The sequence below is a fragment of the Salminus brasiliensis genome, chromosome 8, assembly GCF_030463535.1.
Source record: "Salminus brasiliensis chromosome 8, fSalBra1.hap2, whole genome shotgun sequence".
In the NCBI taxonomy this organism is placed as follows: Eukaryota; Metazoa; Chordata; class Actinopteri; order Characiformes; family Bryconidae; genus Salminus; species Salminus brasiliensis.
The window spans coordinates 35,076,104-35,100,919 of NC_132885.1; the positions used below are offsets into that span (position 1 = coordinate 35,076,104).

The 24,816-nt window shown below is 36.6% G+C and overlaps 1 protein-coding gene and 1 long non-coding RNA gene across 3 annotated transcripts; one reads left to right on the plus strand and one right to left on the minus strand.

The window, feature by feature from the left end:
- The first annotated feature begins 330 nt into the window (after window positions 1–330).
- On the plus strand, window positions 331–21,335 carry LOC140561317 (uncharacterized). 2 transcript variants are annotated; one of them, XR_011980053.1, is made up of 4 exons: window positions 331–662; window positions 1,356–1,406; window positions 12,974–13,058; window positions 19,983–21,335. It is a non-coding gene; the product is annotated as an uncharacterized lncRNA (long non-coding RNA). The 2 variants fall into 2 exon arrangements; XR_011980052.1 differs by lacking the exons at window positions 12,974–13,058; window positions 19,983–21,335 and having other exon boundaries at window positions 331–347; window positions 541–662; window positions 1,356–1,729.
- Window positions 7,916–24,233, minus strand: LOC140561316 (protein FAM124A). Its single transcript, XM_072686450.1, has 4 exons — window positions 24,178–24,233; window positions 21,778–21,809; window positions 16,439–17,202; window positions 7,916–10,498 (listed from the first exon to the last, which is right to left on the minus strand). Exons 1-4 carry the CDS (start codon window positions 24,231–24,233, stop codon window positions 9,668–9,670), a joined length of 1,683 nt encoding a protein of 560 aa, XP_072542551.1. The 3' UTR covers window positions 7,916–9,667.
- Window positions 24,234–24,816: the final 583 nt, after the last annotated feature.

The window sequence follows — 24,816 nt, forward strand, 5'->3', positions numbered from 1 at the left end:
CAGATCTTTGCTGATTCTTGTATTTTTTGTATTTATTTGTATTTATTTAGACCTTAATACCACACTGTATTCCCTGACAGTGTGGTGAACTCATTAAAATTATTCTATTTGTAAGCAAAACTGCAAAACAGTTCAAACAGCTTAAAACATTCAAGTTCATAGAACGATATTCAAGTTTTAATCTCAACAAGCTCAATGTGTTCAAGTAAAGACAATCACTAAACTCATTGTTTTTCATTTAATATTTACGGAGCGTCTGACGCAATGCGCTCCTGCATGCCCATTGGTTATAGCCGTCTAATTAGCATACTGGGATTTCTGAACAAACATGGCGGACAGTGCGGTTGGTGAGGGAAAATAAGTTTATTAGCAGTTTTTAAAAAAGAAACAGTTAATTTACTCTCTTTCTCTGGATAAGTACATGTTTTTGTTCTAAACACTGGCATAATTTGCGGCAAGTGATGTTTTTTTTTATTAAGGGGAGCTATTTTGAAGTGCGCGCACGTTTTTTGAACTCCATCTCGCGCGCCTCGTTAACAGCACCTGGAGGGAGAGAGAGCGAGCGCTGCTGACCTGCTGAACTCTCATAGTGCAACACAAGTCCCAGCGGTCTTCATTCTCCTTACTGTGGCTGCTGCTCTCATGCTTGGAAGTGTAATTTGGTGAGTATATTTAAAAATAGTTTAATTGTAGTTCGTTTTTGAGGTAAATAAAACTGGTAGTTTGTCCGTTTACTTTGCCTGTAACTTGGCTTGTCGTAATGGGGAACAGCTAACTTGCTAAGCTAAGCTAAGCTAGTACCTAACCTAGGTTAGTTAACTAGCTAGCTAGCCAACGTTAAAGAAGAAAGTTAAGTTAGGCTAATTAGGTAACGTTATTTTACATCTAAATACCCATAATAGTTGTTAATGTCTAAACTTGGTTAAACTATAGTTATTTTCTTGGTACTTTACAGTGTGTTTAAACTTGTATTTCCCATATTCACATTTAGTTTGAGTGAGTTTGATATTCCTGCACTGACAACAGAAAATGCAGTGAAATAGAGAGGTTTAGCTAGAGATTGATAGTGGAAAGGCCATGAAAGCAGAGTCTAAACTTTAATTGTTTTTGCTGTGTGTTCATTTAAAATTGCCTAATGTCGATGTAGTTAGCTTCTGAAATGTTTTGTTATTTTGCATGCTTAAGGATTTAATGATAAGAGCAGATAACGTAGATGTAAATGCAATTCATTGGTGCTTTTGATTTTTTTTTGTCATTACAAACAAAATCATTATTCTCTGGCATTGACTACTGTGTACACATTGATACATTTGTTGCATTGTCAAAGAGATTTGTATTTGTGTGTGCATGAACAGGAGGGTACACTAAAGATGAACGTGTCCAGCCCCTAAAACATAACTGCATAGGTAAGTATAATATGAGTTAATTAAGTGCTAATTTTGTAAAGCAAATTTAGAGCAGAGAGAAATATAACAGAAATTTTAGAAATTCAGAAAGTCATTATGGGCTTGGATGACTTTAAACCACTAACACCCAGGCTGCTAAATCTAAAAAATGATCTGCTAGGGAGGGTGTAATTGGCGAATGATACACTCCCTTTTGATGGGACTTTTGTAGGTTCTGCCTGTTGTAAATTCCTGTTGAAGCATCACCTTTCTATGCTCTGTTAGATAAACCTGCTGTTGTGGTAAGTTTTTTTTTTTTTTTTTTTTTTTTTTTTTTTTTTTTTTTTTTTCTAGATTGCATTACCACCTCTTTAAATTCCAAGTTCCAAAAATTGTTCTGTTGGAGAGTCACAAATATGTTCAGAAAATATGCCAGTTTTTTTTTTTATTATTGTTGCCATGGTACAGGCCATTGTACACAGAATTGTTACTGCACAGGTACACATTACTAAGCATTAAGGGCTTAACTAAACATGCTTAACATATTTTGTTTAATACTATATTTTATTTTATTGTATTTTATGGAATATTTTTTCAGTTTATTGTATGCAGAGCAGCCCTATTAATACATGGCTAGGCCTGTCACGATTGCTGTAATGTATTGTACTATATACTGGCCCAAAGATTATTGCAATAGTAAAATAATAAGTTATTTTAAGGCAAATGTATGTGACAGATATAATGATAATATAATGGCATGATAATGCAATTAAACCCTTTTAAAGAGCAATGTACTTTTAATAATTATTAATATTAAGAATTTGTGAGTGGAATATAAGTAAATACTCATTATGCACAAGTTAAGCAAATAAAATGAAACCAAAAAAGCTGACATACTTGCTCCTCATTTGCTTTATTCATTAAACCCATTGTACCATTAGTCAATGTGATTATTGTGACAAGCCTATGCAAAGCCATACATTTTTTTTTTTTTTTTTTTTTTTTTTGGTTTAAATGGTGTAATGTGTTTTGACTTTAGCAAAGTTTTATTGTACCTCAGAATGGGTTTTATATATTTGTTGAAATGAGTGGTTTATGACTTGCATCCTGGTTACTGATTTGCTAAAATAAAATGTTAATTTTAGCAGATTAACGTTTCCTTGTTTTATATTTATTTTTTGTGAAGGTATTTTGAGTTAAGTTAACTCAATTACTTTGTGGTAATTAGTTTCCTCAAATGTTTTAAGTAAAGTATTAGTCAAGTATGAGTATTTTCTAGTTGAAATGTTTGAGTAAATGAAAAGTGTGTCTGACACAATATTTTTAATTTAAACTTAATACAACTTTTTGAGTATTCCAAACTATTACAGTATACATTTTTTGAGTTCATTAAAAGTAGTTTAGTATAGTTAAGAAAACATTTAAATATTAAGTACAACATATACAGTTATTTTAAGTAAAGTTAGACTGAATTTAAATAGTTCTAAAAATGTAATAATATTGAGTACAAGATGATAAGGTTTATAAATTTCAGTGCACATAAAAATGTTATATTCTTTGCACTTAAAATAATAGAGTTTGTCTACTTAAATAGTTTGTGGTAATCAGTTTCCTCAAAAAATTTGAGTTAACTGAACTTATTCGGGTTTACAGTGCATTGTAGGACTACAGACAACCAGAATAAAAGTTCCTGGTCAATTTATGTGACATGGAATCTAGTTTCAGGGCCCAAACAGTCAGCCTGCACAAAGGCACAGACTGGTTATATATAATATATAATATTTTTAGTAGTTATTTTTAAGAGTCTATAGACAAATGCAACTATGCATGCTAACAACATTAGGATTTACTGATCTAATAAGAGATTGAATTGAACAAAATACAAAATGAATTGTTGAATGCAATTTGGCATTGACCAATTCCCTGTGTTAGCTGGTACCTCCTTAAGTCTATCTAACTATACTTGTGGCAGGATTGCTTTTTATAGTGAAATGCTCTGACCAATGCTGTGGTACTGTAAAATGTGGTCCAACCTTTTTCAGTACTTGATCTAGATTAGTCTTCATGCTGTTTATTTTTTCAGACATCTAACTTAGATGTTTGGGTTAGGATGCACATTCGGGCAGCATGACAATACAGTGCAGATACAACTAAATCCTACATAAAGTGTCAAACTGGTAATTAAAATAGACTTTTATGTATAATAATAGTGTCATGGTGTTCTTGGAAGGACTTCTTCACAAGGACACCTCACATTTTATACTCTTCTACAGGTCATGTGTTGTTGCACTATTTCCATATATAGGGTGTCACTGTCTAACTCCATGATGGGTGTAAATCAACTGTCACATACTATATTGTTCAGTTCATGTATGGCTTTACCAAGTTAGGCCTGGGAATGGATCACACTCTCCCTTCTCAAGTCTAACCCATGGGCCTCACCATATTATCTCTCAACTCCATACCATTCCTTCAGATCTATAAACACCTGCAGAGCCAGTGTATATACACTACAATAGATAAAGGAATACACACAAGTCTAACAAAATGAAGTTTATTAAAAAAATTTATTACATGGTCATTGTATGTCACTTCGGTAGGTATGCTGGGTATGTAATATATTATTCCCGATGTTGCCCATTAGTTGTATTTCCTGACACTTACATTGGCCGTAAATAAATAGCGTTGACAAATATTTTAGATAAGGATACAAAAAATATTGATCCTTAAGAAGAAAATTAACTTATGCAGTTTTTGCAAATATTCTGACAGCCACCAATGTTATTCCATTTACAGGGACAACAGGATGCATCATTATAAGAGTATAGCTGTAGAAAAAACATCATAAATCTGACATACACTTTTTGCTGTGAGCAAGCTTTGCTTTTTAAATTTAAATTAAGAAATAAAGTTAAAGGTGTGAGTGAGGCATCTTGATCTCACTAACACTTGTCACTGAATGCAATCAAATCATCACAGTACTGCTTGAAATCTAGTAGAAAGTCACAGTAAGAATTGTGACTGTAACAGAGTAATGAGTGGAATCCTGGAAAGTGTAGTCGACAGGGTTGATGGGGATGGAGGGAGAACTGGGAGGACAATATTATATAATAGAAATATTAGATTTGAGAATAATATTAATACTACTATTATTAATGATAATTCATTTTATCTAGCACCTTTCTCAAACACAGGGCGCTCCACAAAAACACAGAACCACAATATATTAAATATTTAAAAACATGAAAGCAAAGAAAATCAGCACAAAAAACATTTATACAAAACATATGGCAGTGGTATTACACTTACATACAAAAAAAAAACAAGATGTGCTTCAGAAATGTATTTATCATCTCACCATTTCAAAAAAGACCAAATGTATAATTTTCCACACTAAAGCAAGTTTTAATACTTACAGTATTTGTTTGAATGATCTGGAAAAATGCTACTGAAGTAGCATTTTTGGGCATGGGCATGACTATATAAACACTAAGGGACACTTTATATAGATAAAGTGTCCCTTAGTATTTATATAGTCATGCCCATGCCCACTTGGTGTCCAAGTTCTTCTAATTGTTGACATTGACAGAGTGTAAAGGGTGCTAGCATCCTCTTGGTCTAGCAAACTGTTGGAATTAACCAGCTACTTGAAATACCAACACCTCAAAATAAAGCAGAAACTTAAACTTAATATAGATTTTAATGTGATGTGGTAGACTGCTAAAATTCCTGTAACCTTGTCAATGTCCACATATTTTTGGAGACACTTTTCCAAGCACTTATTGAGACAGATTTAGTAAATTTCTCAATATCTCAATATTTCTTCCCCTTTAGTTTTATTTATTTTATTTTTTTTAGAAAAAAATCCAACAAAGGTTAGTAAAGACTACGGCTGCTACGACTGAAGATCCATCTATCTGTGAAGCATTTAAATGAATAGTAATCTCGGGCTTATTAAAGATCATCTCTGAATTGTAACTCTTCATAACTAAGAAACTGCTCAGACTAGTTTTGGCAGTATCCTGTCTTAAGATTCCTTTTAAACTCTTTTAGACTTTTGCTATGTGCAATTATTGTAATCTAAATATATGCTACAACTTCAAAATTCATGATGAACAAATCAGGATGTTATTCATGTGTATGTCACATTTACTTTTGTGAATGTACTGTCTTGCATTTACAAAAAGACCAATCCTAGCTACTAATGCAATAAGAATTAAAATGTAAGAAGTAAAATGTAATTATTTCTTAAACATCAAGAAACAGTAGACTTTCAAATCATATTTTACAAATTACCTGTAAACTACATAGACATTTTGCAACAGGAGAAAACTGTTCTGTACATATAAATATATAAAAATGCTAAAAAGAGCTTTATAAACCATTTTGCAGCCCTTAATCTGAAGTTGTAACAATAACAATGCACATTCTTACATTTACTCAATGTTAGAAAGTAAGTACCAATCAAGGCATACATTTTTTACCTGCCTTCCTACATTTTGGACCTTGACATGACAGAGAAACCTCAAATGGAGATATAGTGCTTACAACTTTACTGAATAAACTAGAAAAGGCTGCATCACACTTCATAAAAAAAAAACACAGCAGTAAACATTTAAACCTCAAAACATTTTAAACCAATACAGTGGTCAAAATACAATACCATGTGGAATAATAAAAAAATGTAGCTGCTACAGCCTGTAGACGGTATCAATAAAGTGTAAACAATAGCATCTTGGATGCATTTACATACACACACAGCTGTCCTACACCAGACATATCGTCCTCGGTGGTGGGGGAACAGAAGTAGGTGATTTAATGGGTAGTTGAGCATATGTTCAACATGAGCCCGAAATTGGGAAGAGTGCCACAGCTGTGGAAAACATCTTGTGTGGTACCTGTGTTGAAAACACAGCACCCAAAGGACCTCAACTACTACGGGCTGGTGGCTTGCAGTACTGGAAAGGCTGGTCCTTAACCACCTACGCCCTCTGGTGAGTCCATCCATGGACCCTCTTCAGTTTGCTTACCAGCCTGGTGTTGGGGTGGATGACACAAAGCTCTTTCTCACTTGGAGAAGCCTGTGAGAATCACCTTTTTTGATTTTTCCAGTGCTTTTAACACCATATTGCCAGTGCTTCTGAAGGACAAGCTGGAATATAGTGGAGTAGACAGTCACCTGTCAAACCTTATATTGAACTACCTCACCAACCGACCACAGTATGTGAGGGCATGGGTCTGTGTGTCTAATAAGGTGGTCAGCAGCACAGGGGACCCTCAGGGAATGGTCTAAATGGAATTTAGTTCATTAAATTATATTTTTAGATTTTTGATATTTATATGTGTAACTAGTTTCCACTTTAGATTGGGGGCTGCAGAAATGTTGCAAATATTTTATATGTAATTCAGAGGCCATTTCTTTAAAAAGTAGCTTCTAATTTTCTTATTTTAAATATAGGTAAAGTGATAGATGTACACAACGATGACACAGTGAAAATAATGCTTTACACGTTCCATATTTAGTTCACAGATGATAAATGTGGATATATTTATATATAAAAGCCTGTTTGTCTTTTAATTTAGACCTTAAATTGGACACATTTACTGACATACTATTTTAGTATTACTAAATCATAACTGTCAAATTAAAGTCATTTTTAAACTAGCGAAATAGAAACCACAGTGGGGGTTACTTTGTTAGAATGGCCAATTACTTTTTACTTTATTATGCATTGCACAAAACAAAAGTCAATGTTAATATTATGTCATGTTATAAGTTAACAGTTATGAGGAGTGGTGGGCAGCCAATGCTGAGGCGCCCAGGGAGCAGAGAGGGTGAATGGCCTTGCTCAAGGGCCCAACAGTGGCAGCTTGCCAAGCTCAGGTATCAAACCCACAACCCTGTTATCAATAGCCCAGAGCTCTAACCACTGAGCCACCACTGCCCTTTAAGTATGCAATCATACACAAACAAATACTGACAATTTTAAAACCCTGATATATTGAATACATGGGGGAAGTGAATGAATGCAGAGTATTTTAGAAAATATATTGCTCAAATGACACCACTGCCTGAATGTATAAAAAAAATCTTACATACATACATGTAGATTTTTTTGAGGTTCAAAGTCCTTTGTAAATATACTACTTGTATATTGATTACAATACAAATGTTACCAATAAAACACTGCCAAAACACTTTAATATGCCGAGTTTTACTTGTGGCAACAAGTTAAACAAGTAAAGATTCTTGAAAATAATGTCATGTTTCTTTACATTTTGATAATAATTACTTATTCACTGCTAATCAAGTCAAAACATGTCTGCTCTATAAAAAGAGCAAGTAACTACCTAGCACAATATAAAACTGCTGTATCCATTTAAAATATGAATTCTTTCATTATATGTTTAAGTACATATACTCCAACAAACAAACAAACAAACAAACATACAACACACAACACATTTTGAAGTTCATAATAAACAAAATTATTATACATATTATTGACTAATATACTTTTTCAATCCACTGTTGCACAATGATGTAATCAAAAGATTTTTCAAAAGACAAGTAACAGTCAGCATGATTTCAGAAAAACAAGGATTTCCTGTTTTAAATATACAATAAATCAATGAAACTAACTTGGATTTCAGGTTGACACAGTTTTACAAAGGTTACAGATTTACAAAGTTAAGTTAGTTTTTGAGTGTACAGTCATAGAAGTACCACAAATCCTGCCAGATCACTTACCTTAGCCTTGAGATAACAGAAGTTCCACATGCTGGAATACTTTGGCAGAAATCTTGACAAGAGTAATAGGGTGAGACTAAACAGCAACCACTTCAGGCATACATTCAGGCTTTACCCCTATGGTAAATAGCTAGATAGCTTATGGTTGGTATTTTCAGATTCTGTCAGATATAAATCTAAGATACAAAAACATAATGTATTTTAGATGTGATGCACTTTATGGACACCACTACCACTCTATTGGTGAAAAGTAGCTTTTGGTGCTTTATGTCAGTGGCACTCTGACTTTATTAGTTCTGCTTATGAGCAAAGGCGACATCAACCAACATTGACAGAATTCAGAGTGGAGGATGGAGCTTCATTTTCTAGTGTATAACTTCAAAAGTTATTAAGCCAGAGGAATTAAACCAGTTTCAGAACAGCCAGTAAAATTTATGAAATCAGCTGTTTGGACTGTGTCAAAAAGTGAAATACAATTCATTCTAAAAGGCTATTTCCTGCAACAAACTTTAAATTTTAAATTTAAACTTCTCTGAGATTACTGCAGATGTCATTCCTTCTTATCATTGTGTTAAAACACACCTGAATGCTCCAGACCAGCAAACTGCCAAAACCTTATTTAATTAAGGTGGTTAGTTTTGCTGATGATCAGTTAATCAAGCACATTTTATTAGCACCTTGCTGCAACTTACCCTCTTAATTTCTGTTGATGTATTAGAGTATACTTGAAATGCACTGCTTCTGCAATTTGGTCTAGTCTTTGTTAAATACAAATAATGACACGGGCCAAAAGTCCTCTAAAACAATGTGAGAGACTGATAAAGCCATACAAAAAAAAAATTTCTTTAACTTATTACCACTAAAGGTAGTTCTACTATCTATTGATTCATGGGCTGTACTAAGGTTTGTTTTTTTCCCACATGGCTTTTCCATTTTGGCTTCATTTTAGCTAAATAAATACTTTGTGGCTAATAGTATGGGGGAAAAACCTCAAAGTTAAACATTTACAACAATCAGATATAACATTAACACCACCTGCCTGAACTGAATAGATCCCAGATCTCAGCATTCAAGGCATGAAGGCCAGACGTTAGAAGCGGACCCTTTAAGTCCAGCAAGTTGTGAGGTGGAGCTTTTGCATTAGTGAGCCTTAGCTGCCCATGACCCTGTCACTGGTTCACAGGTTTGCTGGTTTCTTTCTTGAAGAACTTTTGGTAGGTACTGACTACAGCATACCAAGAACACCCCACAAGACCTGCCGTTTTGGAGATGCTCTGACCTTGTTGTCTCGTCACCATACTTTGACCCTTATCTTCCTCCAGGTGAAAAATCTTTGAATTTAAATCTTTAAGAAAGGTCTTATATCAAGAGATTTCAGAGTGGAATTTAGAATTCACAAATTAAAACTAATAGATCTAACAGAACTAATAGATTAATATATATTAACAGGTTTATAGCCAATGCTGAATCTCTAGATATTATACTTCACCACGGTTCGACCCCCTCCATGATCAGTGACTGCGACTGAACATTAGATGTAGAACTCCTGGCCATCTTCCTCAGTGTAATCTCTGGAAATGTCAATTATGTCCATGCCATCACTCTGATGCTGTTCAACATCCCATGCTGTAGGGACCTGGCCATGTAATGAGCATGCACTCTTTGGTAATACCTTGTGCACAGCACTAGGCATGCTCATAGAAGACATTCTGCTGGTTTGGGAAGGTGTGGCATGTCGGTCTAAAGATGGGTATGTGTTTTCATACTGCACCGTAAAGTCATGATCTCTGTCCTGTGGGATGGTGGAGTGAGCCTTTGGGAAAAGAGTTTTGGAATGCATGCTCATCTGTGGGTGCCAATAAGCAGACACCACAGACAAATCTATACAATTGCTGCTCACTGCCTGTCCGGTGTCCACATCTGTCTCTTCAGCCCCCACCAATGCATCAATGTTTATGCGAAACGTAGGAGCAGCGAGTAAAGATAAGCTGCGGGGGCGGGGTGCTGGAGGTGAGGTGCATGCATAACCAAACCCTTCAGTTGGTAGGGAGAATGTGGAGAATGAACGGGCCCCCATCCTTCCTGCATTTTTTTCTTCTGGGACACACTCCAGATCATCCTGCTTACACAGCAGTGGTAAGGATCTTTGTGAAGCCTGTATATGTGGAGAGTCATTCTTTTGAATGTGTGAGCGGGATGAGCTGCGACAGCGGCGGTTCCGATAGGAAGCAGGGCCTCTGCCATAAGATGATGGGCAATGAAAGGGCTCCGAGGTAGGAGGGGAGTGAACAGGAAAATAGTTAGGAAGAACACAAGAGTGGTGCGCAATAGTGTGTCTGGGCGGCTTCCAGGAGCCCGCAACCTGGGAGAGGGGAAACAGAACAGGATTGAAGAAACAACACAGCATGCTAACATGGCTAACAGTAACCAGAAGCAATCCTTGTAATAACTTAATTTCATTCAATAGTTTATTTAATTTATATTATTCAATGTTGTAACTTCTTAATAAAAATAGCTAAACAGTTAATCACCTTTTGCAGTTAAACATCATTATACTTCTCAGTTGATTGTCACAAACAGTTGGAGGCTGCACACCTAGCCAATATTAGCTGTTTGTTGAACTACTTCACTGGAAACTGAAAATGTATAATTTGCATTGGTATGTACATGACCTAATTAAACCTTCTTTAAGCAAACTGTAAGGTGCCAAACAGGGCGAGATTGCAGCTTGCAGATGTTAAATACAAAGGAGGCTTTACTGGAATAAGCACAATCCAAGTTTGTAGTAGACACACAAGCCAAGGGCAGTCCCAAAAGACTAAAGCACAAAAAGGCACAAACATCACACAGAGCAAACAGTCCAAAAGGGTAAAGGCAGAAACTTAGTCCAAAATACAAGCAAGGGAGCACAGTCCCGCACCCAAAATCACAGGCAAATAATTCAAAGTGAAAAGGCAAAAAGCAAAGTCCAAAAACATGGGAAAAGGTCATACACAGAAAATATACATACATCAATAACGCTCAGTAGATCACCAAAACTCTTTCAGATCACTGAAAAAACTTACATATTTTAGCCTGTAAGTTTCTGGCTGAGCCGTGTGGAAATAAAAATAGCTGACAACAATGAGTAGGAACTGATGTATCCTGGTAGTCTAAAGGGTAAGATTTCAGACTTCAATAATTCTGTCAAGTACTAGCCAGTGGCTTTAGTATTGATGACTCCACATCTGTGAGCAGATTTTCCCAAAGTAACTAAAAATAAATTAAGTTGGGCAGATATAGTCTGCCTCTGGCAGTTATGCCATGAATAAAGAGAATAGTGTGGATTTTCCTGTATCAAGCAGCAAAAAGGTTACAGCATTATGTGTTTGACAGAATCTTACATTGCACGCCCTGTGATGTAACCCATTGTGATGGCAATGCTAAATCATATATTGTACAGCCCTACTGTGCCAAGAGAGATCTAGCTGAAAAAAAAAGCTAAATAAAATATTTAATTTTATTTTCATTTGTAATTATTAATTTATTTAATTAATGTAAACACTGTTAGTAAATGTACCACTTTACTTTGTAAATGTATCCTCATTAAATTAATTTTGTTATATCGCACTATTTAAAAAAATGTTGCAGGTGTTTTTAAATTACTACGGGTCTGATGTAGTACATGTACATGGCCAAATGAGCTCATTCCCCATGTGCTTTTAAGCTTTTCAGCTGTGGGAGCTCACTGATTGGTGAGGTCAGACTCTGAAAACAGGTGGTGGGGGGGGTGGGTCCCACCATAGTTGTGAATTTTGCAACATGCTCAGGTGTTGCCAACTTTAGACCCCTCTAGAGAGTTATTTTGAAAAAAGCAAATATTGACCAATTCTTTTTGTACAAATTGTAGCTACTTCACATCAGCAACACCATCAGTCCACATGTCAGCTCACACAGACGTGAATAAGCTGAACATGTGCAGTGTTGCCAATGACTAAATCACTAATCTGTTGTTTGCTCCTCCTTTATGTTTAGTTGACACTAGGCAGCAAGTAAATATGATGGTCATATCATAAATATGCAAATTAGCATCTAGCAACATTGAGCATTAGACATTTAGTGTGTTGTCCAAGGTGGGCAAACAATGACATTCCTTTCCCCTGAAGGTATGGTTTGATGTTTCATCAAGAAAAAAAAAATGGACAGAACTTTTATACTTCTCTCAGAAGGACATAATGAGGCAATGTGGTTTGGGATAACTATGTGTGAGAAAGAGTCAGCATGTGACAAAGGCCCACTGTTTCGTACTCCACACCTCACTGCACTGAGTTCTTGGAACTGTTCCTGCGTTCTTTCCACCTCGTTCTCTCTCATTTTCTCTCAAAACTGATTGTCCTCCATAGAAAAATCACTTAAACCACATAATACAACTCTCCGACTATTCTGAAGATGGCCTTCTATGAGCCCTGACCTAAATCCTATTGAGCATCTTTGGAAGGAGCTGAAACATGCCGTCTGGAAAAGGCACCAGTTTGCTTATGAGGAGTGGGCCAAAATTCCTGCTGAGAAGTGCAGAAGTCTCATTGACAGTTACAGGAATCATTTGATTGCAGTGATTTCCTCAAAAAGTTGTGCAACAAAATATAAAGTTAAGGGTACCATCATCCAATGGTTAATTTGCATAGCATTTTTATTTATTATTACTTTTGTCAGATTCAAGTTATTTCTGTGACCATTGTGGGTTTTTCTTTCATTAACCGAGGGGTACCAACAATTTTGTGTGTAAATATACTCAATGCCAATTTGACCTTTTTTTATTACTATAAACTTCAATTTAGAATGCATTTTTTTACTACAGCTCCTGCCCTCTACCATGTATTTGCATGAAGCTGGGTGTGAGAGAAATGGAGCTGGGCCAGTAGAAAGAAGAAGTGACATTTAAGGTAAATACCTTAATAGTGGATTGTGACCGCTTCCTCCTCTTTTTTCCACTTTCACAATTTTCCAAGTATCTAATGCTGTAGGCCGGAGAACCAGCTAACATAAGCAAAGGGCAGAGGATATATCAATCTATAAATATGTCAGAGTAACTTTTATTTGCTGAGTTTTTAATTAATACCCATACCAATTAGCAAGTTGCCTGCTACTGCTGCCTGCTACTGTTATTCATATTAATGTTGCTGCACAGCTAGTTGGGAAAGTGGTTCAGGGAGTTGTAATTGTCAGTAAATAGGATGGAGGGTCTGAATATTGCAAAAAACAACTAATTTCTGTATAAAGATGAAGTGGAGTAAGCAGTGTCCTGAGCAGACAGTGAAGTCGCACCCCCTCTATTTTGTACCAGGATTGTGCTTCACTGCTGTTTAGCAGGGCTACTGACTTTTACTGACGTCTTTTTTATTTCATATAAATTTAATATAGTGCTACTATTAGTGATACTAACCCATCCTAAACACTCTCAATAGTTTGCAGACACCCTTTAGACAAGTATAAATAAATGACAGGTACTTCTGCATATGGAGAGAATTTGTTTTTCCTGTTGGTTTCTTTAACAACTTTCATCTCTGTGGCTTCTACCTTTTTCCTCCCGCTCAGTTTTTGCTTGTCATTTTTCTTGTTTCTTTCTCTTTCGCTGCTCTGCCTGTCATATTTTCCTTTGCTTGCCCACAATCCTGTCCTGGTGAAGCAGTGATTCTAACATTATATACTATTTGAATTTATATTTTACTTTCTTTTTCCATCTGTGAAAAAATAGTAAACTTATCTTTTGTTCACTAACCAGATCATGGTACTTTACTACTTACTCTATTTATCAAATTCCTTACAAAAATATCTACAGTAATGCCACAAAGATTTCTACAGGATTCTTATAAAAACAATATTTCTATAGCAATTAACATGTATACTGAGGGCTGAGGTTAAGAAACTCAAGTGTACTGTTGCACTTTTCTTCAGTTTCAACACAATATGCCTGTAGTACAAAACATTTAACAGTTAGTTAGTCTGTGAATACAATTTGCTGAATTTAAACTTTACCTACTGTCCTCTAATGACAATAAAACACACATTAGCTAACAAAACAAAATTTGGAGCCAAATCTCATTCTGACTACAAGTAACTGAAACTGACTGCAAACACTTTTGGTGATTCTAAAAATCAAGACATAAGAATGGAGACACTGTACAATACAATGTAAATAAGTTATTAAATGTTGTGACTGACAGTGTGAATTACAATAGATCTTGGCCTAAATGTGACACATTTTGAAAGCTATCGCTTGCAAACTTAAATCAAGAGGATTCTGCTAAACTGAACCCGATTCTCCTCTAATTTTCTTCTGATTCTCTCCTTCAAGAGCATTTGAAACAGCACTAATCTTGTACGAATTCAAGGCTTGTGATTGTGCTTACACAATAAGACACATGAACATTGAAAGGTCTTTAATAATTCAAATTTAGGATTCTGTTCCGTGGAGCGCAGAATATCTTGGGAGAAAACATGCTTTCTGTAAGGAAGCTGAAGCTCGGGTGTTATTTGACCTTCCAACTGGAGAGTGGTTCCAAGCATATCTCCACCAAACAAAGGCAAAAAAGGCTTGGTTTCAGTGGAAGAATATTAGTGAACAGAAGATTTAGATTTTGGAGAAAACACTTTAGTTGACCATGTTAGTTGTGTATTGTTTGATTGGTTAATTGCAAGCAGCTGCACAAATATGAAAAGATGAATAGAAAGAATTTCCTGCACCCTCATCAAAATTTAATGTCAGAAGTTACAGTTACAAAATGTAATATCTAAAGTAACATCTAAACAAGCCATTGGACTGTAATGAAGTTTTGTAATGAGCAAAGTTTTTTTGCAGAAAAAAGGATGCAGAATTTTATGAAAATAACACCCTGCCAACTGTTTAGCACAGTGAAGCATGGATTCAATTAAATACCAACAAATTCTGGAAGCAAACATCACACTATCTGTAAAAAGCTGAAGATGATAATGATTCACACAACCACAAATCCCCAGTACCTCAAGAGATGCAAGCTAAAGGTTCTGCTATGGCCCTCACAGTCCTCCAACCTAAACATCGACAATCTGTGAAAGAGCAGTGCATGCAAGGCAGCCAAGGAATCTCACTGAACTAGAAATCTGTAGCAAGAAAGAATGGGTAAACATCTCCCATAAAAGAACTAAAGAGCTCTTAGCTGGTTACAAAAAAAAAACATTTATAATCTGTCATAGTTGCCAAAGGGAGTGTAACAAAACACTGACCATGAGTATGTGTGTGCGCATTTCCCCACAGTGCCATTTGGCAGCATGGAGTGCTGAATAATAAGACTCTTGTTTTGACAATGAGAACAGCATCTCTGTGATTTGCTGTGGTTTACTCCAGAACAGTTAGAAATGACCTGTGTTTGTGGACATTCATGACAGTCATGAGTATTTCCATTTTTAAGTCTTGCTCCCTTACATTCAGGCATATATTGCTTCCAGGTCAAGTTTATGAGGAGCCTGTCCTATTTCTGTAAATAAATACATTAAACAAATTAGGATTTTACCCAAACCCTCCATAAGAACTTTTTTTACTCTCTCGGGCACATCTTTTACTGTCTGATCAATGTCGAAAACATTACATACAAAAAAAAAAAATCAATGTCGAAAACATTACATACAAAAAAAAAAACATTACATCACCAAACATTTTTGGTTGAGCCTTTGATAGGACTTTGGCTTTCAGAATAGCACCATAATAAAAATTATAAGAACAAGATCAATTGTGACTTGTGAATTATCACTTCTTAGATTCCAGGCAGATAGCCAGTGTGCAAAATACACACGCACACATACATTTAAAAATGTAACAACATTAAATCAAAACATGCTACAATGCTTCTGCTGTGGATGCCATCTATTATCTGTGTATTTCTTTTACACTGTTTATCTTTTCAGTGAAACAACAAGCAATTATCATATCAATAACAGGGTTTTCAAACATTTAATCAACATAATTAACATTGTCAATTAGTTGTTTTAGCCCTACTGATGTTTCTAGATTTGCTGTTGCTTGTATACTGTAGCATTTCTGAATTTGCAGGTGTGTTTTTGTTAGTGTTTTGCATGTACAGCCTTCTGTTCCTAGTTAATGTTCGCAGCCACATCTTGAACCATAACATCTTTCTAATTACAGTCCTTTTTCCAATACAACAGGCATATCTTATTTTAGTCTAGCTTTAAGAAACTATACATCTTCTACACATCTATAGATGCTACAAATCTTTCATGCACATTGATAGACATTGTTCATTATACTTATATGTGCTCATATACTCACCTGCAGCAGTATTCTATTTCCATCATAATCCTCTGTCTGCCAGCGCATGTCACTAATTGGTGTACAAGAATGGGGCAGCAGAGTTATAAGCCCGGCCACATCTCTCACACGTATCTCCATTATGGCACATTCTGTAGGGATGGGTTTTTGTCCCCGTGGCATCTGTTTAAATGACAGCTGAATCTCCATGTCACGATTGGAGTACACCACACAGAAGCAGAAATCATCTTTCCTCTGAGCCAGCCTGCAGTGCAGCAGCAACCGGTACAGCTGCAACTGTTTGCTGTAGGTTTCATTTCGACAGTATATGGTGAAGCGGACTATTTCCTTGCCATAGTGGACCTGGCGGAGGGCCCAGAGTGGGGTACCTGCGGCTAGAGTGAAGAAGTCCTGGCTGGCAGACGAAAAAGGCAGGAGACCACGTCCGTTCACTCTCTCTGTGTGGTGGTAGCACCATGGTGGTCGTCTCAGGTGACCATGAAAGAACTCCTGACCATCATCACCTCCGTACTCCTCCTGCAAGAACAATATGACAGCCAGGGCTGGCTGGGGGGAGGGGGCATTTATAGTGTTCCTCTGCCAAAGTCTGGACCTCCTGGGTGGCCCAGCTGCACGTTCTGACACTCTAAAGAGAGTGAGCTCCGGGTGGAGCAAAGACAGGACTTGGTCAGCAGCAAGCTGAATAATTCTGGCTTGTCCTGGATCTGCGATGATATGAATGGACACAAGAAAAGGGTCCTGTAGGTCCCCCATGGATAAATCACCTTGATTGGGGAATAAAGCAAATTAATAATTATTTGTATTTATACATATCTTCTTGGCTCCATGTTTCTTACTGGACAATACATAGAAAATACTCCCTTATGCATAAAAAATGAGAGTACAACATAAATGCAGATCCTCCGTACAGGTACACTGTCTTATGCAATTAAGAAATTAACATCCTACCATGCTCTGTGACATGTATGAAATTGCTTAGCAGACCCACTTCCCCTTAATTCTGGATCAAAATGGCAAAAGGAAAATACTTGAGTGGTTTTAAATGAGAAGTCATAATTGGGACACAAATGCATCCGTCTAAGACTGCCAACCTGGCTAGTGATTTAATAGAACTTTTTAGGAAAGACATCAATAAATAGGATTTATAGAGAAAGATATATAACGCTTGTAGTGCATAAACACCTTATTATAAAGATGAATGTATCTGTGCTCATGGTGTTACACAGCTCAACATAGGTCTACAGTGATGTGGAAAAAGTAATCCGGTCCGACAATATGTCCTTCACCATACTCTCAACAAGTATGGTGTACACCACAGGAACAGTACAGTTTTGAATGGCTTACCCCATACAGCGAGGGGGACTAGTGGTTCCATTTTACTGACATAGATTGGGCCCACTTTCCTTCACTGTGCAATTTCTTAGTGGGGCACAAACCACAGGTTACAATAAATGTAACAATGTAACATTTGTTCTGAGTGAACTGGTCTCTTCTAAGGATCCATAGGGCATCTCTTTCAAAATCCACAGGGACTTTAATATGAAAAGGCTTTGCTATGGCCTTCACTGTAACTAGATCTCAACCCAGTTCAACACCTATGACATATTTTGGGCCAACGTGTCTAAAAACCCACACAATCATCAAAACACCAATTGAGGCAATATCTTTTGAAAGACTAGTGTTCCATCTTTAGTAAAGTTCCAGAGACTTGCCATGAAGCTGTTTTGGCGGCTCCTGTTGACAAGGACACTTCATATTAAGAGTCATGTCAGGGCATTTATTAGCACAGGAATTAAAATATATACTGATGAAAATATATATTCCATTGACAAAGTCTATCCACGATTGGGGGATGATGTCCTGGGGTAAATTAACCCTTTTCAGTGTTCACTTGTGTTGTGTTGTCAAGCTGTGCTGTGCACTGCATACACAGTAGTTGTAGTAAGTGTTTATAAGTTGCATTAGTAACACATTTTATAAGATTTGTAAAGACAGAACGTTTGTAATTAAATTTGGCTGTCATATGCTAATTTACCCATCTGAAAAAAAGAAAGAAAGAAAGAAAGATTACAAAATTCTGTAACTGAAGAACCTTCTGCAAAAACAAGAGTTTTATTCAAGACTCTATTCTAAGGTAGCCTATAGATTTTAATACATGTCTCTCACCAGCAAGCACTGTAAATGCTGAATAACTGTTTCTCAGCAGCCATACATCCACTCAATCTAAAAAAAATATAATATTAAGGATTCACAGTTTCAGATAATTAAGCAACTAATAAAAACACAAAAAACGCTTTATAAGAATACAAAAGACAACAACAACACAAAAAACAACTAAGCAGACCATTCCCAACTAGTGGGGAGAAAATTCTTGCAATTCCAAAAGGTCTCAGCTGCTACGACAAGCAAGTCCCAGCTTACAGACAAGCCAAACTATAGTAGATTGGTGTATCAGTTAAAGTCTGGGACCTGAGAAGTCGATCCAGCCCCAACTCATTTATTTAAATGTGCTTGCATCCCCAATGATGACCACATTTCTAAACCTCATTTACCTGTGGTCCCCTTCTGTTCTCTCGTCACTTGGCACCTAGCACATCATTCATATCATTCATAATGGACTGTCTGTCTCTGTATATTCAACTTTGTTCACTGCACGTTCGCTTAAAGGGACCAAAAGTAAAAGTAAGCAATGCGACTGCCTTTTTGTTTTGAGGTTAGTTTATTTTTCACTTTATTATTATTTATCATAATATGTAGATTTTAGTTATATCTATATATATAGAGTTTTATTTTTCTTTAAAATTCTTCTTACTTTGTATTATAACTGTAAGATGAAACACAGATTTCTCAGTACACACACACCCTTGTTGTTGTATGTGTGTGTGGCTACACCTTTTTCTAATTCTCTCTTTTATCCACTTCTTCTTTTTCCCCCTTTCTCCTCATTTCACTCAAGGGACTTGTCCCAGTTTGTTTGTTGTTTAATGTTAAGGGCATTGTGGGGCGAGGGAACGCTATGCTCTTACGAGTACCCTTTACAAATGTTACTGACACTTTTGACCACTGAGAAAGGGATTCTTACTGTATTGCCTTAAGACTGAATCATGGGCATCTTTTCACCATCATGATTGAATCTGATGCATGTGTCATAAGGACAAAAATAACAGCAGCAGCAACAGAAACAGGTACACGCTCAGAAAAAGGGTACAGCACAGGTATATATACACATACCCATCACTTATAAACAAAATATTAAACTTTACATTAAATATCATGTATATATAGAGACAGCGGTAAGCAAATAAGTAAGCAAACTATTTTACTCTAGACTATAATAGTGTGTGTATGATGTTGATTTGATTATTGCTTTAAAATTCAGTACATTTTGACATTTTAGAATATTTACTTAATTTGGTCAAAACAACATTTGTGGTTACAACTAAGGTTTTAAATTAAAGCGGATTTATGTTTTGTGATTTACACTTCTTAGTCTACAGTTAATCCCTATGTGCTGCTCTTAAACAGTCTCCTGCTCTTTCTCTAGGAAGCAGTTTGAACAATGATGGCATGATTAATGTACGGAGTGGTGGGCAGCCAACTTCAGCACACGGGGAGAAGAGAGGCAGCTTGCCAAGCCTGTGTATCAAACCCACAACCCTGTCATCAATAGCTCTAAAAAATCCACTGGATTGAATAGGACATCCCTAATTACACAATATTGTTCAGTGGTTTTTATGTTGTACAGCTGGTTTCTATGGGTTTGCAAGGTAAATGCTATGTTTTCTATATCAGAGCTATACTGTTATGTTAATTGTCAAGAAATCGATTATGGGGCACAAGGTAGCATGGCAAATCTCAACCTAATCTCAACCACTGGCTAAGAACAGTTATCTGAATATTACAGTGCCCCCTAATATTGCAGTTGCATCAAACATTATCTGGCATTGGTCACAGCATATTAGAGCTACATGGGTATAAGCATAATTGATATAATGTAAGATTTACCCTAATTCGACCCTCACTGCCCATTTGGATTGGATTAGTTTACTCAGGGAACAACAGTTATAAATGTTAAATGTTTCATTAAGAAACATTCTCATATCTGGACAACAATAATATTAAAACAGGACAAATGAGTATTTAGTACATAAAAAGTTGGAATGTGTACTCATGAGAACAGTGTGGTGTCTCAGATGTAAGTACACGTTTCAGATAACCACAGAAACTATATGCAATTCAGCTTGCAATTTTCTCAGAGGAGGATGCAGAAAAGACATCCAATTCGAATGAAAATAAAATCAAAGAGGAACTCCTGTGAAAGGAAATCTCAAGACCCCATGTAAATTTAATCTTGATTAAATTCCCCTTCCTTTAATTCCCCTTTAAAGGCACTTTCTTATAATAAAGTTAATAATGTTTTTATGTCAAAATGTTTACAGTCATCTTTTTCTATAATGGTCTGAGATGTGACCAGTGTGACCTAGAACCCTATGTGAAGAGAAATGTTTTTGCAAAAACATACTCATGTGGACAGATCTTTTGATCATAACAAAAACATGTTAATTCATGTTCTGTTTCTTACAGTGCAGTTTATTAATATACATATGGTTGAACTATATTGCAAATAATTATTGTTGTTTAAAAGATTCACAACAACAACAATATTTTATCGTATAGTAGCAGTAGTAGTAGTATGGTAATCGAAAAAGAAAAAAATTAAATGTATCCTTGCATGTGTGTTTTTGCAGGTATACAGAGGGCAGATGTCTTTGCTTTCACTATCGCAAACATATTTTAGTCCTTGTAAAGTGGCCTCTGTCAACATACTTTGCTGTGTGCGTGTGTGTGTGTGTATTTCTATCTGTCTGTTTTCGGAGACCTTTTACTTTTGCCCAGATTAAAGGACTAATATTGGACATAATCCCCCACAATCTAATCAACCAATCTTTCAAGCTAGATTAAATCGCTGTAAAGATTTAATACTGTGGTTTCTGAGCTCATAAATGGAAAAGGGCACATCATCAAAAAGAAAGAACAGCAGGAAAATCAAATAAATGTATGATTCTGATTTTTTTTTTTTTAAGTTCAAGTCAAGAAAGTGTGCTGCTGATTGTGCATATAATGTTCCAAAAATAGCAATACTTGCAAGTTGAATGGCATTCATGATGACAATAGCTGACACATAAACATTCAGCATTAGAAAACAAAGTTTTCCCAAAGATTGCAATTATAATAATGTCTTAAATTGAATTCATTATAAAACACTGAACATACCACTGTGTTCTGTATGATGTAGAACACTGTGTCACTGTGTTATGTAGAGCATCGCTTTTACTTACTGTTTGAAGATGACATGGGGCTGTAGTCTGATCTGGAGAGGGAGAAAAAAAAAAAAACCACTTTGGAGTGATTTGGTGCTTTAGTCATTCTGTCTTAAAGGAAGGACCTCCAACTGGGGAAAGACTACTTTTTGTCTGAAAAGATTTATCTAGTAAAAGAACTACACACAATCAGGTGCTAGCATGCCAAGTTGTCCTAATACAGGGGTCAGCAACACAAATGGGAGGCAGAGCACTACTTTTCTAGGTCTGGTCTTAATTTTTCAATAAACGTAGAAGACTGACAGTCATCAATCACAATTTTGGCAAACAAAATGTTGTTTAAGTTATAAATCTGGACTACAGGAGCTATTACTTTGGTAATGATATTCCAGCTGCCAGTGGAACTTTACTACCAAGAGGTACAGCGCAGTTACACAACCTGGCTTCCTATTATAGCACTATGTGGACCTAGATCTGCCTATTTACAGAGGAGCAGCCTGGCTAACCCCTGGCTCTCTCTCGCATTGCTACACAGACTCATGCTCTAGCCACACAGTGAGGATCAGTCTGCCTAAACCCCTGGCTCCCCCCAGGTTTTAGTTGTGTAGCAGAGTGCTGTTCAATGTTTTTCTAGTAGTGGACACAAACAAAGGTTTCTGCAGTTAGTATAGTCTTCTGTAGATATTTGTTTTCTGGTAACTTTTTTTTTCTTTTAAGATGTTGGAGGAACTGTAACAGGACAGTCTTGCTATTAACCAGTCTACAGATAATGCAATCACTCATCTGCTCCACACAACATTGTTTCACATGGACACTAGGAGAGTTAACTATGTTAAAATTCAGTTTTTTAACTACAGCTTAGAATTTAACACTATTTTCCCCTCCAAACACCAGCTAGAGGATCTGGAACTCAATCAAATCCTGCATCAGTGGATCTCCAACTTCCTAATGTACAGACCACAAGCAGTGCAGGTAGGCAAACACATCACACGCATGCTGGATCTTTACTCACTGTACATTTATGACTGTCTTGCCACTTCCAGCTCTACCACCATTGTCATGTTTGCTAATTACACTGTGGTAGTTAGTATAAACTCTGACATCTATGGGAGGGCCTGCCTGGAGGCAAAGTAGCTGATAGCAAGAAGCAGGAGAGGAGCTACTACCTTGTCTGGACTAATGGAATGCCAGTGGACAGAGTGGATAGTTTCAAGTACCTCAAACTTCACATCTCGCAGGACCTGTCATGGTCTCTCCACATCAACGCAAAAGAAGGCAGATCAGCATTTCTACTGCCTTAGATGCCTACAGGACTTCAGACTGTTCTCCAAGGTGCTGAGGAACTTCTGCTCCAGCACTATTGAAAGCATCCGCATGGGGAACATCACAGCCTGGTTTGGGAAAACCACCAAGCAGGACAAATGGACCCGCTGAGCTCATCACTCAAACCAAGTTCTGTGACCTGCATACCATCTATAGCAAGTGGTGATGACCTACATGTGCATGACCTGCATGTGCAACAGAACTATGCAACAAACCCAGCTGTCCTATCTTACCAGTGACTTACCAGGACAAAGCACAGATATGAGAACATTAATAAGTGTGCATTGTAGGTGTACAATTCCGTACTGCAGCCCTTTTTCAAGCTTCCATCTATGCTGCCCATCAATGGAAAGAAACTCTTTCTAGGACAACCACTGACTATATTCTTGAAACACCTGCAATGATCAGTCTACAAAGTGCACCTTAATAGTACAACAAATACATTAAACAAAATACACTGGCACAACATAACTTCAGATAAAGAAGAACACTGAGGATAACCAGTCTGCACTGGGAGCACAGCTTTATCTGCAAAGCCATGAGGCTACAATCAGTGTTAATCCAAAACGCCATACTTAATCCCAGTGTGGCTGGCATTTATACACGGATACACTTTAAACTAAAACAATAAAGCCACCATGGAACATACTTAAAAGCCAACGAAGTTGCAACTTTGTTTAGCGTTTATTCCTGAAACCAAAGTAATAATGTAGCAATTAGGCTATACCTGACTAAAGACTCAGTGAATACATTCAATAATGATTACGCAATGTAAGTTTGTTTGTACCACTATTCGGTTATTCTACAAAAATAATATATAGAAAAAATAGATTTAATTGTATTATTAAGTATAGTCTATTTCTAGGCTAATTTTGATAAACGCATTAGGCAGCAGTGTAACGCTCTGCCAGGTGCCTTAAGTCTTAATACGAAGCAACAGATGGATAACTGAGATGAGACGAAAAACAGAACACAGAAACGTTTTCTAATGCCCTAGAACATGTTCAAATGTAGCCGTCTCACTTTACAAATAAATCTCTGAACATAATCTAAATCACGTTGAATGGACTTCATATCTAAAAAGTAAAGCCATACTCTGCGGTTTCTGCTCCTGAGTCGGCGAAGTCATTTTCGGCGGAGTTCTTCTCCATCTCGAACGAAAGGGATATGTCGACGTTACATGGCTGCTACGCTCTTCTCAGTCTTCAAAACGAGCCTCGAAGTTAAAAGAAACGCGTGTTTTAGTTGTTTTTTTTTCCTCAAAAGCGCAGGTGTACTGGGACGTTGGGCGGTGGGCGGTTGGGGGGATTAGGGGGTTGGGCGACAAGTCCCGCCTCCCGCACTAGGATTGGCGAGTATAGCAATATGCCTGGATCCTGGATTATCAGTTTAGCACTCAGCACCTTTAAAGGATTATAAACGAATGTAACATTTCTTTTACAACTGCCCCTATGCAAAAATGTTTCATGTTTAAAAACTTCCAACAGGATTATTTTCTTTTTATAACAAGTTACATAGAATATGTTGTAATAATGCTTTAGAAACTACAAACTTTTATATACCACATGAAATCTAGCTATATAGTCCCAAAATACTCATGGCTCCATCCATTGCACAAGCATGAATGTCATTCACTGCGCTTTTCCTGTTGTCCTACCACCTCCGAAGTGCTGTTTACAATTTTGCACAGTACGTTTCTTCAATTGCCGCGCTGCTGAAGTGCAGTCAATATAA

Coding starts and splice junctions, on each gene's coding strand:
- LOC140561316 (XM_072686450.1), bottom strand. CDS start 24,233: ATGGAGAAGAACTCCGCCGAAAATGACTTCGCCGACTCAGGAGCAGAA. Junction 21,810..24,177: donor TCAGGAGCAGAAACCGCAGA/GTATGGCTTTAC, acceptor CTCCCTCTCCAG/ATCAGACTACAGCCCCATGT. Junction 17,203..21,777: donor CCCCATGTCATCTTCAAACA/GTAAGTAAAAGC, acceptor TCCCCAATCAAG/GTGATTTATCCATGGGGGAC.